Raw genomic sequence first — 22282 nt, 5'->3', positions numbered from 1 at the left:
TGAATTTTATAAGTACTGTGACATATCAAAAAAAAAAAAAATATATATATATATATATATATATATGTAAAGAAACCTTGGTATTTGGAAATATAATAGAATACTATTATGTTTTATTATTTTTAATAATAACACAATTAGTAACAAAAAATTTTTTTAATACTTAAAATAAAATGTGCTGCAGTTTTGCATTTCAGAGCATGTAATTTCCACAGCATACTCATGTTTGAATCCTTATAATCTTCATTTGCAAGAAGTGAGAGAGAGAGAGATGGCAAGAGAATTTTTAATTATAAAATAATTAAGGATGAAAGAAGTAAACAATTTAATTATATAATTAAATTGATGCAATTATTTTAGAATATATTCCTGCATAAATGCTAGCAAAAAATTGTACAGAGTATTCATTTATTATGTAATTCAATGATCAGTGGTGAGTACAGAGGTAACTGTGGCAATAGAATAACATATAGTTATGGAGTGAGATATTTTTAGATGGGCAGTAGAAGGCAGTTTTGCTGTGGTAGCTATGGTATTTGAAGATCAGTACAGTATTTATTAGTTTGGTGTATAACAGTAGATTTCCAAAGAAGAATGTGTTAATTTTGTCACCTCTCTATTTTTATCTGTGGAATGCACTCAAGATTAAGGTTTGTACAAAAAATCCACATTCTGGATCAGTTAAAGAAAAGCTGAGAGATGCATTCACATCATTAACGAACACATTCTTCATAGAGAATTGCATTAAACATTAAAAATTGTGAATGCGTATCTATACAAGCAAGATGAATGTTTCCAGCACATTCTGTGTAACTATTTTAATTAAATTCTGCATTTGATTTTAATAGAATTTTGTATTACAAATTGGGTTACATTTTAATTTTATAACACTATACATTCTCTGTACTTTAACCACTAATACTGTAAACAGGCCAGTGGATGTCACAGCTAACACAGGGAATGGTTATACTAAAACAAATGGATTTATATTAAAGAGTAAATCAGGTGTTCCTAAAAGTTTATACTAGCGGTTTACTGAAAGAAGCTGCTATATAAGTTGTGGTGGTGATAACAGTCTATAAATCCAGTGCATTTTTAAGATGGTTCTCTCCATTTAGCATTATTAGTATTGGCAAAGTGATGTAAGGAAGTTATCTTGAGTGAGAGTCAGAATATTCCCATCCCCTCACCAATGACAATATATTACAACTGCACTAAACGACATTAAAGCTGGTAAAGCTCCAGGGTTTGATGGAATACATCCACAATTTCTAATTAACTGTAGGAGAAACACATGACTGTGGAGTTTACCTTCAGACTGGTAAACTGCCCCACGTATTCCAACAAACAAAAATTGCTATTTTGAAGTTAGGCAAGCCTCATTAGCATTGGTTGAGGGATATGATGCAGGAAAGAAAAACCTTCCCATTTCACCCATCCGGTCACTCCAAATGTTTGAATTTATTTAAGCTATCAACTTCCACAACAACAGATGGAAGTCTGTTCCAGCAATAAACTACCCGCTGGCTAAAGGCAAACTTCTGCACATCTATTCTACTACTGTCTTTCCTCAATTTTAATCTATGCCCCCCCCCCCCTCAGGTTCTTAATCCCAGCAAGTGGAAGTATGCCATCAGCATTGAGCCTGCTCAAACCATTCAAGGCCTTGTACACCTCAATCAGATCACCTCACAGGTAGGTGCCTAGTCTCGAGATGCTGCAACTGACAGAATTTAAGCCTCTCCTGGTAAGAGAACCCCTTTGTTCCTCTCACCAATCTTTTGTGCTTCTCTGTACTCGTTCTAGCAACTCTACATCCTTCCCTAAAAAATGAGGCCTCCAGACCTGTATGCAGTACTCAAGGTGTGGTCTGACCTTTGCCTTCTACAAAGGTTTAATCACCTCCTTGTCTCTGCTAGCAAAATTCTTATATATCATTGACAAAACTCCATGACCTGCTCCGACAGCCCGTTTGCACTGCTCAGAGAACTTCATATCTGACTGCACAATTATCCCCAGGTCCTTTTTCATTCTCCACCTCCCTGAGTGTAGTACCACACAGTTGGTACGTTTCCCTTGGGTTACTGCTACCCATATGCAGTACTTTGCATTTGTCAATATTAAACTTCAGTTGCCGCTTCTCAGCCCATATACATAACTTTTCTAGATCCTGTTGCAGTAGCATACTGTGTTTACTATCATTAACAACCCTGCCAACCTTTGTATCATCTGCAAACTTGGACATTAAGCCTGATATACCTTGATTGACATCATTAATAAATACACAAAACAACAATGGTCCCAGCACCGAACCTTGGGGGACTCCACTAATAACATTAGTCCACTTAGAGCAGTGTCCATTTATTACCACTCTCTGAAATCCAAGTATATGATATCAAAATTATTTTTTGTATCCAGTTCCTTTGTGACTACATTATAGCATCCAATCAAATTCGTCAGACATGACTTTCCCTTAACAAATCCATGCTGTGTCTGAACTATTACTGCAGTCTTGTCTAGGTGATCCTGCATCACTTCTTCCTTGAACCAGTGACTCCATTATTCCATTATCCACTCAATCATCCCTTTATCCATTGCAGCAACTTGCCCTTAATGCCATACCACTCCAATTTGTACAGCAGTCTTCCATGTGCAATAGTATCAAAAGTTTTCCTGAAATCCAAGTATATGATATCAAAATTATTTTTTGTATCCAGTTCCTTTGTGACTACATTATAGCATCCAATCAAATTCGTCAGACATGACTTTCCCTTAACAAATCCATGCTGTGTCTGAACTATTACTGCAGTCTTGTCTAGGTGATCCTGCATCACTTCTTCCTTGAACCAGTGACTCCATTATTTTCCTCGGAACAGAAGTTAAACTAACAGGTCTATAATTATTTGCATCACCCTTTGAACCCCATTTGTTAATTGGGGATACATTTGCACATCTCCTGTCTGTGGGGACCTCCCCTGAATCTAAGGATGCTCTCATAATTCAGGCTAAGGGTTTGCTTACTTCCCTCGCTGCCTCCTTCAATATAACTGGATAGATTCCATCTGCCCCAGGTGCCTTTTTTATGTTTTGCTTCAACAATTTCTCCTCCACTTTGCTCTCCGCTATTACAAAATCATTTAGTTCTCTGTTAAAAGTTTAGTAAACTTCTGCCCTCTCCTTCTTTACAGAATTCCTCATGTGTGAATGTAGATGCAAAAGGGTCAACAGTCGAACCACCAACATAATGATAGGTTGGAGAGCTATCGAACAATCATTATTTTTGTTCTACAAACTACTGGAACGACTCCTTCTAAATAGAATTAGTCCAAAAATATTAGAGCAAATACTTATTGAGCAAGCAGGTTTCAGGCCTTAACGAAGCTGTACTGATCAAGTCCTTTCTCTAATGAGGCAGGTTTTCAGTGATGCATTAAAACATCTGTTGCATTCGTTGCTCTCTTGGCTGCATATGATACTGTTTGGAGAGAAGGAGCAATCTACAAATTACTCCCAAGTCATACCCTGCTAGATCACAGCTCGACTTATAGATAACATATTGATAATGACTATTCAAAAATCATTATGGGTAGTGCAGTGAGTAGGCAAAAGAAACTTAATAACAGACTACCTCAAGGTTTGGTACTGGCCCCACTTTAATTGCCAACATGTTTGAGACAAGGTGAAGAAAATTGGGATTTGCTGATGACTAGGCATTAGCTACAAGACATGCATCCGTACAAAAAATAGAAGAAATACTTACAAATGGTTTAAATACTCTTGGAAATTACTTTTGTAAATGGAGGCTCCAACCTAGCATGAATAAAACAGAGGTTGCTTGTTTCCATCTTAACAGTAAAATGGCTACCACAGATTTTAGGGTGTACTTTGATAATTCTCTTCTACAACATGACAGATACCCTAAGTACCTGGATGTAACACTTGATAGAACTTTGTCTTTTAAAGTGCATCTGTTAAAGACTACTGCAGAATAGAAAACTCAAAATAACATCCTCCAGAAACTGTGGTACAATACAGGGTTCCAGAGCAACGACTCTTCACTGCTTAGCTGTCGGACTTGTCTACTGTCAGCTGAATATTGTATTCATATTGTAATGAATATTGTACTCCTGTCTGGTTAAATAGCCTACATGCTAAAATGATCAATATACCACTGAATAATACCATGCACTTAATCTCAGGCACAATCAAGTCCACACCTACTCAATGGCTTTCCATTCTAAGTCACATTCCCCAACCAAAACTTCGTAGCATTGGTTAGGGAATATCATAAGATATCTGAAAACTTGCAACTGCCTATTCACAAAGATATTACTGATTTAAATATAAACAGACTTTGCTCCAGACATCCTCCAATTAGAACAGCTGAGAATCTAATAGCTGAAAATTTTAATCTGATTGACCAATGGTCACATGAATGGAAATTGTTCCTGCCTTCAGAATCTAGTAATATACTATGCATAACAGATAAACCAACTGGATTCAACTTGCCTCATAAGACTTGGATAACACTAAACCAGATATTATTATTATTATTAGCCAAATGGTGCAAGGAAGCCTGAGGCTTTTGCTGCACCAGCCAAAAAAAAAAAAAAAATTCTGAGTTACCCTGAGTGAGAGAGAGTGAGAGAGAACAAGAGTCAGAAGTAGAAGGGAATCACCAAGAAAGAGAAGAATGATGATATGATGATATCTAGCTCAGGACCCTGAGTGTGCCAAGCCCATACTCACCAGATGTTGAGCCCCAGGGGTAAAAACTAATCATGGATTGTGCAGATTTCCTTTACAAGTGGAATAAAATATCTTCACCACAGTGTGATTGCAATGCTGAAAGGCAAACTATCAAACATATTACTCAAGAATGTCTTCAGTCAGAAATGGAATCCAGACTGCTTCAAATGAGTGACAGATGATGTTGAATTGTGCAGTCTAAATTGCCATAGAGGATTATCAAATGCAACAGGAAGATGCTAAACAGGAAGCATCTTCCTGTTTAGCATCTTCCTGATAATTGCAATTGGTGCATTCAGAACGTCGCCAGCACATAGTCTCTACATTGATGCTCACGAGCCCCACTAACTTTACGCAGGAAAACACTGTTACTCAAATATGCTGTCAAGATACAAAGTTGTGCCTCTCATCCCGTTCAGTCATACCTTTTCAACCCACCGTTAGAAATCCTATACAGAAACAAACCTAGCATAGTAAAGCCAGCTGGTCTTCGCCTTCTTGAATTGGAGCAAGTTTGGAATATTTCCGTCCATTCCGTACAACAAGTAGCCACATGTACTCAGCCACCATGGACTCCTCCTCCTCTTCCAACCTGTGTCACTTACCTCTGTCAATGGAGAAAGAATACTTTGCAAGCATCAAATGTCAAACAAATTCATGCAGTTCACACTCAAAGATATACTGATTTCTCCCCAATCTATACAGATGGCTCTAAATCTAATTCAAATGTTGGAGCAGCTGCAGTGTTTCCGAATACAATTGTATCAGTTTCCCTTCCATCAGATTTTAGTATATTTTCTGTTGAATTATATGCAATTAAACTGGCTTTAGAAAATTTCTGCTCTGACAGTTCCTTAAAATCAGTTATTTACACTGATTCACTCAGCTCAATTACGTCGTTATGTAATTCTTCAGATAAAGTTCACCCTGTTCTAGATGAAATCAGAAGCTTATTACTGAAAATTAAAGAACGAAACCAACTGGTCACTTTTTGCTGGATTCCAGCCCATTCCGGTATTTTAGGCAATGAAGTGACCGATAAAGCTGCAAAAAATCCAACTACCTTTGATTTAACCAATATCCCTGTTCCAGCATCAGATTATGCACTAACCATTCATGCTGCTTGCCTATCACAATGGACAGCACTGTGGCACTCTCAGACTAATAATAAACTCTTTCAGTTTAAACATGATCTGAAAATTTGGCGCTCCAGTATCCGTACATCGAGACGAGAAGAAGTAGTCCTTTCAAGGGCAAGAATAGGACATACACATCTGACCCACCTTCATTTACTCGCAGGAGATGATCCACCACAATGTACACATTGTTCTAATAATTTGACTGTAAAACATATTCTTATTGGCTGCCCCTATTATAAACAAGCCAGAACTTCATCCTTGATCTCACTGGTTAAACTTCATAAACCAATAACTCTTGAAAATCTCATTGGTGATAAGGCAAATATTTCTGAATTTTTTGACTTTCTCAGGCAAACTGGGCTTTTCAATTATTTCTGATTTCAGATTTTCTTTTGATTTAGGGAAAACTCATGTCTTAATATAATAAGTGAATAGGCACATTATAGCTTTAGCAGCTTATGTGCCATTAAACCTCCAGAGCAGCAACAACAACATAGTAAAATGAAATAGAGTAGATTTTCCTAATTTACTCTCAGATACTTATTCCCAGCTTATCAGTTGTCATTCATAATAACAAATTCTGTTTACTTAATTTTGATTATTTTTGTGTCAGTTATTTTAGCAGTGTTCTCCTGTGTGTATATAATATGCACTACAATAAATTCATCAGAAAATGAACTACATTTTGTGTTGGGAAATATTCAGACAGTCACACTTTTACAGCTGAGAAATGGTTTTCAATGAGTTAATTGAACATTTCTGCATCAGTGATCAGAATAAATAAACAAATTCCAAGGAAGCTGACTTGTCTAGCTTCAGTCAAAAAAAAAAAAAAAATATATATATATATATATATATAATTTATATAGGCTGTTAACTTTTGTGTGTGATATTACTTTGATTTCATGTGTTTTAAAACACATATGAGATTATTGCATGGCATTTGTGTTCTGATTACAAAAACAAAATAATTTCATACCAGAGGCTGTTTGAATGAATTAACATTCATGGCAACAGGATTATAAATAATCCATTATCTTCCATAAATATCAAACTGTTTGTGACTCTGAAGAACAACTTATTTTGTTTCATTTTATATACTGTATAATTGATTATGACACACCTTTGGCAGGCTTTTTTTTTTTTTTTTTTTTTAATATATTTTCTCCTTACAAAAAAAAAGATGCTTAGTGAATAAAATGCTTAATGTATGTATTTTATTTGAACAGAAAAACCTTTTATATCAAGATAAGGTCTATTTCAGTATTCTGAGCCCATTAGAAAGTAAACAAAGCCCAGATGATGCAGCCTGCAGTAAGTTCATGTAAGGATTAAGAAAAAAAATTCTGCTTTTATTATAATTTTGAAATTTAAGTAATTTGTGTACAGTAGAATGTTGATTATCCATTATTTTTAAAACTGATAAGATTTTTTAAGATATTATGTGGTTGGAAAGTAATCCTTTGCCAACCACACAGGACACATTTTTGAAAGTACCCTGTTTTGCAAAGCTGTTGGCAAGAGTAAAGGGGGTTAAGGGAAAAACAATAAATATTTCAATAAAATGTATGAAAAAACACAGTAAAGTTCATTAGTGAATTTATTAATCACTTAACTGAATGTTTAGAGGCCTTAATAAAGTGTAAAAAAAGTTAATTTGTAATAAATAAGAATCATGCTCAAATTCACCTAGGGAAAATAAATGTTATCCAACATCTGTTTTAATACATTCATGTGTAAAATTCTATACATGTATAATAGACTCCCAGTTATCTTGGAGTGGGAAGGGTGAATAAATCTCTCTAGATAATCAGAACTAATGATAATTTTAAAAAGAAAGAAAAATGTGTAAATATGGCAAAAACATAAAAGTTATTTATTATTAACTATGAAATGAGGAATTACCTCTATGATATCCTGCAGAACACTTCAATACTTATTCTCTCCATAGTTAGCATTGGCAGAGGCATATGATGCAAGAAAGCGAGCTTATACAGCATCAGCCAAAAAAAAAAAAAAAAAAAAAAATCCTCCCACTTCAGCCATCCATTCACTCCAAATGTTTGTCTAGTTCTGTCTTGAATTTATTTAAGCTCGCAGTTTTTGCAACGACAGATGGAAGTTTGTTCCAGCAATCAGCCACCCGCTGGCTACAGTCAAATTCGTATTGTCTATTCTACAACTGCCTTTCCTCAATTTGAATTTATGTCCCATCGGGCAATTAATCTGGGCAAGAGGAAGAATCCCATCAGCATTGAGCTTTCTCAAACCAATCAAGGGTTTATAAACCTCAATCAGATCACCTCACAGGTGCCTAGTCTCCAGACTCTGCAATTTGCAGACTTTAGCCTTTATTACTAACAGAAACCCTTTATTCCCCTTGCCAATCTTGTTACCCTTCTCTGTACTCGTTTCAGCGGCTCTTAAACTTTCCTAAAATGAGCTCTCCAGACCTGTATGCAGTACTCAAGGTGTGGCCTGACCATTGCATTATACAAAGGGATAATCACCTTATCCCTGTTAGCAAAATTCTTCTATATCATTGAGCTATTCATGCAGACACCATGAGCTACTCTTGCAGACTGTGTGCACTGCTCAGAAAATGTCATATCTGACTGCACAATTACCCCCAGGTCTTTTTCATTCTCCACTACTCTGAGTGTAGTACCGCACAGTTGGTATGTTACCCATACCAACTGTGCTACCCATATGCAGCACTTTGCATTTGTTAATGTTAAACTTAAGTTGCCACCCCTCAGCCTATCTGCTCAATGTTTCTAGATCCTGTTGCAGTAGCATACTGTCATTAGTGTCATTTACAACCCTGCCAACCTTCGTATCGTCTGCAAACTTGGACATTAAGCCTGATATATCATCATCAATATCATTGATAAATACAGAAAACAACAATGGGCCCAACACCGAACCCTGACAGACTCCACTAATAACATTAGTCCACTAAGAGCAGTGTCCATTGAATACCACTCTGTCTTCTCCCATTCAACCATCACGCCTCCGTAGCTAGGTGGGAAGGAGCAGCAGTGCGTAGCACACGCTTCTTGATTAGACCGGGGTTCGAGCCCGTCACCACCAAATACGGAGGATGCGGAAAGGTCAGGGAATGACCACCGCATATCCCGGAGCAATATGGCCTTAGTTGCTAATGCTCCTAAAAAACCAAAATAACAATAACAAACTCAACCATTGCTTTATCCATAGCAGCAACTTGCCCTTACTGTCATACATACTGCTCCAATTTGTAAAGCAGTCTTCTGTATCAAACAGTATGCAACAGTATCAAAAGCTTTCCTGAAATCCAAGTATGTGATATCAGAATTATTTTTTTGCATCCAGTGCCTTTGTGACCATTTCATAGTACAGTCGGTCCTCGTATAACACGTGTTTGCATTACACGAATTCGATCATACACGATTTATAAATAGGGGAACGTTATCTTATATAACACGAACCGAATTCGCTTATACACGATTCGCCTTTGTGTTTACAAGAAATGGCAGTCGAATGCGGAATCACTCCAACTGAACGCAACACGATAGGAACGAAGAAGATTCTGAAAATGTATTTATGTGTTTTATATCAGTGAAGGGGAAACACATTTCACCATAATAACGTAAAAACCAACACAATTCCAGCTATCGATATAATCGCAAATGCAATTAGATGGAGTTTACTACCAGTTTATAACAGATTCCACTAGCAGAAACGCAACTGGAAATTGTTTTTATTGTTTTATGGTAGTAACCCCCAGAAATGTGCTTTAGTAAAATGTGAGGTGTTAATAGTGTATCTCGGCCTTGACGGTGTTGTTTATTCAGTTGCTACACGCGCGCAGCTTTGTTTCTGTGTATCAAGCGTGCCACCTCGTTTGTAATTGTCCTTTATTCCCTAAAAATTAGTAAAATACTTAAAAGGTGTGAAAAGGAAGCGTCCTGGCTAAGACACTGCAGATTCAGAGAGAAAAAAAAAGAAGCAATATCGATAAACAGAGGCGGACTGGGTCAAAAATTCTTACCCGGGAAAATTTATAGTGGCCTCATACTACGGTTTATGGCCAAAATCACACCGGCCTCCGGCCCACCGTGGTTTCCCCCGTAAGGCTTATGGCCAGTCCGCTTCTGTCGATAGAGAAAAAATATGAAATTGTGAAACGCTTTGAGCGAAATGAAAGACCATGTGATATTGCACGTGCTACAGACCTAAATGAGGCAACACGGAGAATTACAAAGAATGCAGAGAAAATAAAAACAACTTTCATAGCGGGAACAACTCAAAGTGTAATTAAAATCCATTAGATTAAGACACAAAGAATTGGAAGAGATGGAACGGCTGTCATCTCTTTGGATAGAAAATCAAACAAAAAGCAAGTTTGCTTACGATAGAAGCAAAAGCATTAGCAATATTTTATTACGACTTACGTATTATAATTTATACTTACGTATTATAAAATTACGTATTATAATACGTATTACGTATTATAAAATTACTTACGTAATTTTATAATACGTAAGTATTTTATTACGACTATTTTATTTAATATAATAAATTTTTTACGAATAAAATACGTATTTTATCCGTAAAAAATACTTTTTTAGTATTAAAAAATACTAAAAATACTTTATTATAATATAATATTATTTTTATTACGTATTTTAATCGTTATAAAATACTTACGTATTTTATAACGATTAAAATTACCCGATTATTTATTGTGTTTGGTAATGTTTTGGTTCCAAATGTGTGTTCAATCTTGGGTGGTCGGCACCTAACCCCACTTTTCCCATAGGGCCTGTTGTTTATATTGCACGATTTTGCATTGCACGAGGGTTTCTAGGAATGCAACTATCGTGCTATACGAGGACAGACTGTATACACTCAGATTGATCAGACAATGCTTTCCCTTAACAAACCCATGCTGTATCTGAACTATACAAGATTGCAGTCTTGTCTAGATGATCCTGCAGTGCTTTAACATTACATTGACTCCATTATTTTCCCTGGAACAGAAGTTAAACTAACAGGTTTGTAATTACCCATATCACCCTTTGATTCCCCTTTGTGAATTTGGGATACATTTGCACATCTCCAGTTCATGGGGACCTCCCCTGTGTCCAAGGAAGCTCTTATAATTATGGCTAAGGGTTTGCTTACTTCCTTTGCTGCCTCCTTTAATATAACTGGACAGATTACATCCACCCCAGGTGCCTTTCTTACATTTAACTTAAATAATTTCTCCTCTACTTTGCTCTCAGTTATTATAAAATCATTTAGTCCTCTGCCAGAAGTTTAATAAACTTCTGGCATTCCCCCTTCTTGAATAACTCCTCATATGAATGTAGATGCAAAATACTCGTTCAATTTGTAAGCTACCTGAGCAGGATCAGGCGCCTACGTAGCCAGGTGGGCAGGAGCAGCAGTGCGTAGCACACGCTTCTTGATTAAACCGGGGTTTGAGCCTGTGACCACCAAATACAGAGGATGCGGAAAGGTCAGGGAATGACCACCGCATATCCCCGGAGCAATATGGCCTTAGTTGCTAATGCTCCTAAAAAAACAAAAAACAACAACCTGAGCAGGATCAACAACAGTCGAACCATCGATGTATCAAGTGGACCAATCTGATTCATCCCCTTCCTTCTAGAGTTTAAATAAGTAAAGAACTGTTTGCTGTTTTTTTCTGCAACTTTTGCAAAAGAATTCTCGTAATCTGCCTTTGCCTTCCTAACCTCCTTTGTGACTTGATTACAGACTAGCTTATATCTACCATAGGCTTCTGTGTCACCTGATAATTTATATGCATCCCACGCATTTTTCTTCTCTACCATGAGTCTCATTAGTTTATCTGACATCCATTTAGGCTTAAACCTTGAACAGTATTTCTTATTTGGTATGAAAAGCCTAGTAGCTTCCATGATGAATTCTCTGAATGCTTTCCATTTAGAATTTTCTGTTGGTAACATCATCAGTTAGTCCCACTGTATAGAATTTAGAAACTCTCTCAGACCACCATAATCACCGTTACGAAAGCAAAAATCCTTCCCTTTACCTCTGGTATTAGTTACATATTTAAGTAAATCCCAGATCAGCACACTGTGATCACTGCCACCTAGTGATTCCTTTATCTGGTGATTCCGCAGATAAAGGATTGTGTAGATATTTTTATGTAAAAATTTCATTTATGTTGGCAAAATAAAGTGCCAATAAAGTGGGGGGGGGGGACTTTTGGATATGTTTTGGCAACCAGTGGTATGAATCTCTTCGTCACTTCACCTTTGTTTGATGCTGTCCATCTGTCCTGCCACAGCTGTAGCAGATGAGCCACGATTCTATGCTTTTCTGCTTTGCGGTTGTTGTTTGGTTCTAGGGTGAGTCCATAGATTGTAGTGGGTGTTCCCTTAGACAGGTGGTACATCAGCCTGCAGCGAGTCACCTCCAGGTCCAGTGGGAGGACTCCTGTCAAGACCTGGAGGGCGTGCGTGCTCACTGTTCTGCATGCACGAGAGAGATGATGAGCATAATGCTACTCTGGATTGTGTCCAGGTGTCTTTTATTTACTACTGTTCCTGCTTTTTTGTACCATATTGGGGATCCGTAGGTAATGGCTGGGATGAAAATTGCTTTGTAATAGAGGGACAGGGTTTTTCTGTTTAATCCCCAGTCCCTGCGTGAGACTCTTGCTATTAATGCTGTGTAATTCCTTAGTTTTTCTTTCAGGTGGATGATGTGAGGGCTGAAGGATAAATTACTGTCGATTGTAATTCCTGAATATCGTATTTGTTTTGCAAGTTTGATGGTTGCTCCTGCTATCTTTATTTGCGGTGGTCTGTGGATGTCGAGCACTCCTTTCAGTAGAACAGAGTTCGTCTTTGTGGGTGAGATCTTCAACATGTGTTGTGATTCCTACAAGTGCAAAGTGTAAGTGCAAAGTGTGTTAAGTGTCTAACGGCACCAGGGGTTTCCCCCATCTCCGCGTTGCTTTCATTGTGAGTGTACCAGTTCACTGGGAAGGCCAGAGATTTAAAAGTGTGTGGATCATGTGAGTGTGTTATGTTATGTACCATTGTTCTTCTGGCCATTTAGCCGCTGGATCCCAGCTGAGGCCCAACGTTGCCCGCACTTCGCCCCGTGGAGGCAGACCAGATAACCACTAGTTTAAATTTGCACTCTGGCAGGTCCTGCCACCTAGTTTCCTGGGATTTCAGTGGCTAGGACCTTTTAAAAAAAAAAAAAAAAATTGCATGGGAATATTGCACTAGAATTAGAAAAGCCAAAATGGTGGGCGAACAGCGTAATTTACACACGGTTATTTTTGGCGTGTGGGGCATTCGCTTGCATACAGATAGAGTTGGGTAGGGAGAATGAAGACTGGGGGGGATAAAGACAGAAGAATGGGGTAAATAGGGAAGACGACCCCCAGGTGGAATCAGTGGGGCATGCCCATACCCCACCAGAGGGAAGAGTGGGGTCAGCAAGGAGGGGAGGAGACTGGAAAGCCGTCGCCCCCCCGGGTAAGGGAGAAGAAAGGGCTGAACAAGGGAGCCGGCTCAGATCACTAACATGGCGTGTATGTAGCAAAGCTGTGGCTTCTTCAGGTCTGTGACAGTGTACAGTCCATTAGTTGGTCAGTGTTGGGATAGGATCTCATCCACTGCTGTTCCAATAATCAGGGTGTCAGTGTGGGATGGTGTCACTAAGGGGATATAGGTCTCATCCAATAAAGTCCTAGTCATTGTTGTCCGTTTCAGTTGTCAGAGTTCCAGTGTCGAGTTTAGGGAAGTTGTGGTAATGCTCGTAGTCTGCTGAGCAGTTCGTGCGCAAATTTCGAGAGGGCTCTATAGTACTCCTCCTCCCACAGTACAAGGTGTTCCCGATCCTTCGGGTTGAAACATAGTTTTGTTATAAAGTGACATCTTATATCATCAAAGAGGGGGCATTCATGCATCAGATGTGTCCATGTCTGATTTTCACCGCAGTGGCATGGTGATTCTTTTATTCCGAAGGTCGAAAGTTTGGCATTAAAGGAACCATGTCCGTTAGAAGGAAGGTGGTGTAGAGCCCCAGTGAGAACCAGGCCGGCTGGTGGGGGTAGACTTGGGTAACTTCCGGGATAAATTTCCGGGTTATGGCGCCTTTAGTTCATTCTGCCCATCGGGACTGCCAGGTTTGCCGGAGATGGTTGATAAGACGTTTTTTCTCTATGTTGCTGTTGTTGGCTGGATCGGTAGTGAAGCGGATGCAGGATACACTTTTACCTCTGGACAGTTGAAAGAGCATGCCGCAGCGGACAATTTCCAGTTCCAGGGGGAGTGATCCTGCCAGGGCCTGCAGCGCATGAGAGCTGACAGTATAGCATGCTCTTGTGATGGCGAGCAAGATGCTACGCTGTATTGATTCTAATTTCCTTTTGTTCACAGCCGTGTTTGCTTTGTTGTACCAAATCTCTGCAGCGTATGAGATGGCAGGGATGAAAAAAGCCTTGTAAAAGAGACAGGGTCTGTTTCCGTAGTCCCCAATCTTTTCGTGTGACTCTTGCTATGAGGGCTGAGTAGTTCCTGATCTTTCTCTGGAGATAGATGAGATGTGGCGTAAAGGATAAGTTTTTATCCAATACGATTCTGAGGTATTTTAGTTCTGTAGTTAGTTTAATCGTGGTTCCTTCTATTTTGATTTGTGGTGGCCTTCTTGTGTCGAGAGAACCCTTGAGGAGTATTGAGGATGTCTTGGTTGGTGATATTGTTAGGTGGTTCTGTTTCGCCCAGGTTTGCAGGGAGTCAATTGCCCGGTTTGCAGTGGCTTCCAGTTGTGCCCGGTTTGCAGTGGCTTCCAGTTGTGCCCGGTTTGCAGTGGCTTCCAGTTGTGCCCGGCTGTCCGCCTCCAGCATCAGGACGAGGTCGTCTGCAAATGCTTGTGCATCTGCCCCATTGAGATTCTGATTGAGGAAGCCGTCCATCACCAGATTCCAAGGAGTGGCCCCAGGATTGAACCTTGTGGGCACCCCCGGAAGTTGCGAGTAGGGAGCACATACTGAGATCCTTCTTTCAGATAGATAGGTTTTGATACAGTGGTACAGGTTATTGGAGATATTTGCCTCCCGGAGTCTGCCGAGGACACTTGGCCACCAGAGTGAGTCAAATGCCCCGGCAAAATCGACAGAGATCATTAGGAAGTATTTGTGGTTACAGTTGTTAGCTGCGGTTATTATGCGTTCCAAGGCGTCTACAGTGGAGCAGCCTCTACGAAAGCCAAATTGTTTGGGGGATCGTAGCCCTGCTTCTAGGTAGTGGGTTTCTATTCTGTTGTGGAGTAAGTGTTCAAATAGTTTGCTCAGTACCGGTAATAGTGCTATAGGTCTGTACGACTCCGGAAGTTCCCGTGATTTTGTCGGGTTCTTCCAGATCAGTCAGATCCGTGCAGATCTCCAGTCGTGAGGAAAGTAGCCTGCAGAGAGACAGTGATTGAATAGATTTAGGATAGTTGTTGGGATGTATTCTACGGCCTTTTTTACCATCTCTGGTTCCAGATAGTCTTCACCAGGCATTTTCTTGTTTCGTATTTTGGCGGTCGCCAAGTAGAGGTCTGCTAGTGTGAATGGGTCTTCGCTTTCTACTGGGTTGTAGTTTGCGTTTTCTTCGCAGAGATGGAGCTGCTCCAGGGAGTGAGCTGTCGGGAGTTGCCTAAAGGTGGTATTGAGGATATTGTCTATTGATTGGTGCCATGATTTTGTATAGAAGCCAGCAGGTGTTTTAGTTGAGGGAACTACCCCTCCTTTGGGTAGCTTGTTCATTGCAACTTTATATACAATTCCCCAAGGGTACTCGTTCCTGGTAGTTGAAACTAGCATTTCCCAGGATCGTTTCTTCCGTGTTCTGATCAAGGCGGTGTATTCATTCCTGACCTCACGGTATTGCTGCCTGAGGACCTGCACCTCTGCTGCCGGCCAGGATCTTCTTGCTCGTTGAAAATTTTTCCTGCGTGTATTTACCTCATGTCGGAGCCTCTGAAGCTCCGGGCACCACCAGGGGACCGCGCCTGGGGATGGTTTCTTCCTTTTGATGGTTGCGTTTGCAGCCTCTATAATTATGTTTACAATGGCGCGTTGGTGTTGGTCCGGGGTAAGAGTTGCATAGTCAAAAGTTTGGACATAACCAGTCAGTGCTTCTTGAAATTGTTCCCAGTTGGCCTTGTCCACGGCGAATCTGTTGATGGTTATTCTAGGTGTGGGTTGTCTGTTAAGGGCATGGTGCATCTGGAATGTAATAACTCTGTGGTCAGAGCTTGTCCAATCCTCTCTGACCTTCCATGAAGATATATGTCCAGCAATGGAGCGGGTAGCAAAGCTTACATCTATTGTTGCTTCCCATAATGTGCTTGAGAAGGTGGGCGGATTGTTCGGCTGGTTTAGTATTGCCAGGCTATTGTTGGTGAGGAATTCTTCGAGGTGCTGGCTGTTAGTAGTACCACGTCGGTCAGGGGTTGCACTGTGCCAAGCCGGCGACCTGCAGTTAACATCTGCACAGACTATTACTTTGGTGTTGGGGAGCTCATGGAGAACGTTTTGCAGGTAATGTATTGCAGGGAGGATGTCTTCGCCAGGTCGACAGTATAATGATATTGCATAGAATTCTCCTAATGGGGAGATGATTTGGGCACAGGCAGCCCATTTATTGCAGAGATGAGTTATCTTTGTTACCGTGAGGTCAGGATTGCGAACTATCAAGGTTGCCCAGGGGGTATCTCCGTCATGCTGAACTATTTTATACGTGAGGGGATAGCCTTTCACCTCTTTCTTGTGCGTGTAAGGCTCCTGGAGAAAGAGGACATCAAGATTGTCTTCATTGGCCTTCTTCTTTAGTTGCGCGGCAACAGCTTTAGCCCGTTGTGCATTATGTTGAGCAAATTTCATTGTGTTTACATTATTGCTTTTATGAAGAGTTCCCATAATCGGTTGTTGATTGTTGAGCACTTTTGGCTTTTATGTAGACGGGGCAGTTTCTGTCTCTAATGGAGTGATCTGCTGGTAGTTTCAAGGCTTTGCAGTTTGCGCACGCTGGTCGGGCGGTTTTATTAGGGCAGGAGTTGTAGTTGTGGCCTATGTCTGCACAGTGCCCACAAGTTCGGGAGGTTTGTGGTTGCACACACGTATGTGTGGTATGGCCGAATCGGCAACACTGGAAGCATTTGGGCACAGCCACGTGCTCTCTAAAGCGGTGGCTGCCCCAATTGATGTAAATCCGTGTCTGTTGGCTGATTATCTTCCAGGCTCTTGGGGCTAACTCAATCACCCAGTTTGTGGCGTTACCGTTTCTAGGCTTTGTCTGGTATTTAGGTGTGATTAGCACCGATGGGTCAATATCTGGAATGTCGTGTTGCAGGTTTCTTCTGTAGATTTCGTCCTGTAGTTGGGTTGGAGAGAGGTCACTTCCAGCGTCGTAAACTACAATACTCGGTCCCTTTCTCTTGGGGATCTCTGCATGGAGACCCAGGGAGGGCACTTTCTGGTTTTCAATGATTTTATTCGCCTCTTCCTGTGTCTCAGTTTCAATAATGACGCCGACATTGCGAGTCTTCCTCATCGATTTTATTCTGGTGGTTTTAAAATCTTCACCAAGGTTAGTAATTACCGAGTTTTTCATCTCTTCGCTTGTATGGTGAGTCTCTGGTGTGGCTGGCCTTAAGATGACTAGATGTGGGCGTTGTAGTAGGGGCCCCTTCTTCCTGCTGGGGGCAGCAGGAATCGGCTGTTGCTCTATTGTTGTGGTCCTCAGTGCTTGGGCGTATGTGGGGACGTGCTGTGGCATTTTGTTCGCCCCACAATCAATATAAGCCTGGAGCTTTGCTGTTGCTCTTTCACTCTCTAGGAAAGTTTCTATCAGGAGTGTATCCAGCTTATTCCACAAGTTGATGATTTGGGCTCTAAGCCCTGTGGCCACCCTATTGGTTTGCTCCTTCAACAGTGTTTCCAGAGCAGCCTTGAGGAACATTGATTTTTCATGTACGGTGCTCTCTGGCAGGGTGGGATCCAGAGGCAGATCCGGTTGTTTCTCCTCGGCGTCTTTTTGACTTCGCTGGTTGTTGTGTATTTCTTTTGGCTCCTTAGGCTCAGTGTGTGAGCGTGTCTCCCGCTGCAAATTTGGCACTATTCCCTTCCTATTCTTTCTCTTGCTTGTCTGGGGGCCCCCAGAGTGGGGGTCCACCCGCTTCATCCTTATGTTTGATGATAATGGGATCATCGTTTGGGTTTTGCTGCATGGTGTCCTGGTTATTATCAGGTTTTCCCTCCATATCGGGTAAAATCCGGATTATCGAGCCGATTCGGTTTAACGGGGTTTTGTGGGTTCCCGTGAGAGGGCTCGTGAAAAGGTGCAGATTGTTGCTGGTAGCAGGTCTGTAGGTAGAATAGCGGCTGAACAGTCTGTCAGCGAGGTTTTGTGCTGGCCCCCACTGTCCACAGGTGGGGGGGGAGAACAAACAAATGTTAGAATGCACTAGAGCAGTGGAATTAGTTCTCTATAGCGTTTTTGGGGCTGCTGAAGATGATGGTGATGCCAAAAACACAATAGAATTCACTGGAGAAGAGTTTGTTCCTCACCATGAAAAGTTTATGGTGGGGGGGAGTTCACTAAAAACATATTTCTCAGCTGTTTAAGACAGTTAAAAGCACAAATTGTTGTAGCTCTCTTTCAGCCCGATAAAAACACTGTTGGGGCACCCTCCCCAGTCGAGTGCACACTACCAACGTGGCCTCCGCTTTATAATCGGTGCCTCTCTATGGCCCTGCTGCCAGCCACATGGTGACCATTGTAGTCTTGCAAACAAAGGACACAGATAAAAACGCTGGTAATTTGCTAAATTCCCAAAAGTTTGCAAAATTGTCTCACCTCGGTAATCCTCAGATGAATGTCTTTCGACGGGAACACTTTTCTTGGCGAACTAAACACTTAAAACTCATATTTTAACACAAAAATCAGGAGCTCGTAAAAACGTGTCTACTCGTAACGGCAGCCATATTGGCCCTCTGTGTGATTAGCATTAGTAGAGGCATTTGATGCAAGAAAGCAAGCTTATGCAGCATCAGCCAAAAAAAAAAAACCCACTTCCACTTCACCCCTCTGTTCGTTCAAAATACCTGTCCAGCTGAGCCTTAAACTTATTTAGGCTATCAACCTCCACCACAAGGGATGGCAGTCTGTTCCACCAACCAACCACCTGCTGGCTAAAGGCAAATTTCCGCACGTCTATCCTACATCTGTCTTTCCTCAATTTGAATTTATGCCCTCTCAGGCGATTTTTCTGAGCTAGAGGAAGAATCCCATCAGCATTGAGCATGCTTAAACCATTCAAGGCTTTATACACCTCTATCAGATCACCTCGCTGGTGCCTAGTCTCCAGACACTGTAATTTGCAAAACTTAAGCCTTTCTTCGTAAGAGCACCCCTTTGTTCCATTCACTAATCTTGTTGCCCTTCTCTGTACTCGTTCCAGCAGCTCTACATCCTTCTTGAAATGAAGCCTCCAGACCTGTATACAGTACTCTAGGTGTGGCCTGACCATTGCCTTATACAATGGAATAATCACCTCCTTATCCCTGCTGGAAAAATTCCTGTATATCATTGACAATACTCCATGAGCTACTCTTGCAGCCCGTCTGCATTGCTCAGAGAACTTCATATCTGCCTGCACAATCACCCCCAAGTCCCTTTCATTCTCTACCACTGTCAGTGTAGTACCACAGAGTTGATACGTTGCTCTGGGGTTGCTGTTTCCCATGTGTAGTACTTTACATTTGTCAATGTTAAACTTCATTTGCCACCTCTCAGCCCATCTGCTCAACCTTTCCAGATCCTGTTGCAGCAGCATAGTGTCAATAGTGTCCTTGACAACCCTGCCAACCTTTGTATCATCTGCAAACTTGGACATTAAGCTTGATATACCATCATCAATATCATTTATAAATACAGAAAACAATAATGGACCCAACACTGAGCCCTGAGGGACTCCACTAATAACACTAGTCCACGATGAGCAGTGTCCATTGATTACCACTCTCTGTCTTCTCCCCCTCAACCACCCCTTTATCCATAGCAGCAATTTGCCTCCAATGTCACACTGCTCCAATTTGTGTAGCAGTCTTCCATGTGCAACAGTATCAAAAGCCTTTCTAAGATCCAAGTATATAATATCAAAGTTATTCCCTGCATCCAGTTCTTTTGTGACTGCATCATAGTATCCAATCAAGTTGGTCAGGCAAGACTTCCCCTTAACAAAACCATGCTGTGTCTGAACTATAACTGAAGTCTTGTCTAAATGATCCTGCAGTGCTTCTTTAACCAGTGCCTCCATTAATTTTCCTGGAACCGAAGTTAAACTCACAGGTCTATAATTACTTGTGTCAGCCTTTGATCCTCCTTTGTGAATTGGGGTCACATTGTATAAGGATTCCTACAAAGTACAAAGTACAAAGTATGTTGAGGGTCAAACGGCACCAGGAATTTCTCCCATCTCCGTGAGTGTTCGCTGTATCGAGGGACAGTACTCTGTCAAGACCAGAGATTTAAAAGTGTGTGGATCATGTGTTGTGTAGTATGTTGTGCCCATTGTTCTTCTGGCCTATTGGCCGTCGAGCCCCTGATGGGACCCGACGTTGTCCGTACTATGCCAACGAGGAGGCTGGCCAGGTGTACCTTGAAATTTATTATACTCTGGCAGGTCCCGCCGCCTAATTTCCTGGGATTTCAGCGGCTGGGTCCTATAGAAAAAAAAAAAAAAAAAAAAGATAGATAATCGCGGTGGTATAATTGCAAAATCGCTATTAAGTTAGTATGTGGGGTTTGTTCCCCGAAATTACCATCGGATTGTACGCTAAAATGACAAGTTCTAGAGGCCTAATGGGGCGGGCAATAATTTTGGTGCTAATTTAAATTTGGATGCGTGGGGCTTTCGCGGTGAATAGTCAAAGAGAAGGGTAGGGAGACTGAAGGCTGGGGGGAAGAAAGAGAAGTAAGGGGCCGATAGGGTAGATGGCCCCTGCAGTCAGTGGGGCATGCCCATGCCCCACCAGAGGGAAAGGGGGGGGATGGCAGGAGGAGGAGAAGACAGCGAGCTATCTCCCCCCCCCCCTGCCAAGGAATAGGAGTGAAAGCAGGCTGGTCAAGGTTGCCAGCCCAGATCGCCATATGGCTAGGTGGCAGCAATGTGCTGCAATCATTTCTCTGAGCCCTTGCATGGTAGTATCTGGGAAGGTTTCCGTGGTTGTGTAGACATTCTGCTGGCCTGCACGGCATGGTTGTTTACTGCAGTGGTTGAGGCTGTGGGAGCGTCCTTCTCCTTGTGAAGAGGTCCTGGGCCAGCTGCGCGAATGCCTTGTATGTGTCAACTTCAGTTATGGCGAGGTCTTCTTGATTACGGAGGTTAAGCTGTGTTCTAGTAATGAACCTGCAATAGAGGTCCTCATATAGTGGGCAACTGTACATTAGGTGCTCCCACGTTTCACGTTCACCACAGAGGCAGAACGGTGTATCACTCAGTCCAAATCCTTGTAGTTTGTCTCTAATGGCCCCGTGTCCCGTCAGCAGGTAGGTGGTGTAGAGTCCTGGTGAGAGCCACGGTGGATAATTCGGGTATACCAGCCGTATGTTGGGTAGAAATTTTCTAGTTATTGCACCTTTGCTGGAGGTCTCCCAGCGGGCCTGCCAAGTTTGTTGGAGGTAAGCGGAGAGACGGCTCCTTTCTACTTTGGGATCATTTGATAGATCTATGGTGTAGTCGAGGCATGTTGCCATTCTGCCTTTGGTCAGTTGATAGAGTAGCCCATGCTTAACAATCTCCAGGTCCAGAGGGAGGGATCCCGTTAGAGCCTGGAGTGCGTGGGTACTTACAGTGTTACATGCTCTCGAGATGGTTAAGAGTATGTGTCGCTGTGTAGTCTCCAATTTTTTCCGGTTCACTGCAGTGGTAGCCTTGCGATACCATATTCCAGAAGCATATGTAATCGCTGGCAGGAAAATAGCTTTATAGTAGAGGCTGAGGGTTTTCCGCCTCAAACCCCATTCCTTGCGTGTGATTCGCGCAAAAAGTGCGGAGTATCCTCTAATTTTCTTCCGTAAGTGCACTATATGTGGTGTAAAGCTCAGGTTTTTGTCTAGTACGACTCCAAGGTGCTTTAATTCGGTGGTAAGCTTGATTGTGTTACCTTGTATCTTGATTTGAGGGGGTCGTCTGGTGTCTAGGGCTCCTTTTAATAATATAGATCTTGTCTTCGAGGATGAGATCTTCAAGTTATTGTTGTTAGCCCAGTCCTCTAGAGTTTCTATTGCTCTGTTGGCGGTGTTCTCCAGTTGCGCCCTAGATCCCCCAGGCAGCATCAGAACCACATCATC

The 22282-nt window shown here is 41.5% G+C and overlaps 1 protein-coding gene across 1 annotated transcript in view; it reads left to right on the top strand.

The window, feature by feature from the left end:
* The window catches only part of LOC150089382 (uncharacterized), a 119677-nt gene that overhangs the window by 30412 nt on the left and 66983 nt on the right, over positions 1-22282 (top strand). Inside the window, exon 3 of the mRNA XM_090389964.1 lies at positions 7118-7212. Coding sequence (XP_090246090.1) covers positions 7118-7212 — 95 coding nt within the window. The remainder of the gene's footprint in view (positions 1-7117; positions 7213-22282) is intronic.

This window comes from Mastigoproctus giganteus, chromosome 2 (genome assembly GCF_048544385.1).
Source record: "Mastigoproctus giganteus isolate SK-2022 chromosome 2, ASM4854438v1, whole genome shotgun sequence".
Taxonomy (NCBI): Eukaryota; Metazoa; Arthropoda; class Arachnida; order Uropygi; family Thelyphonidae; genus Mastigoproctus; species Mastigoproctus giganteus.
Note: the sequence above shows the minus strand (reverse complement) of the source record. Positions and strands in the feature narration are given on the sequence as shown.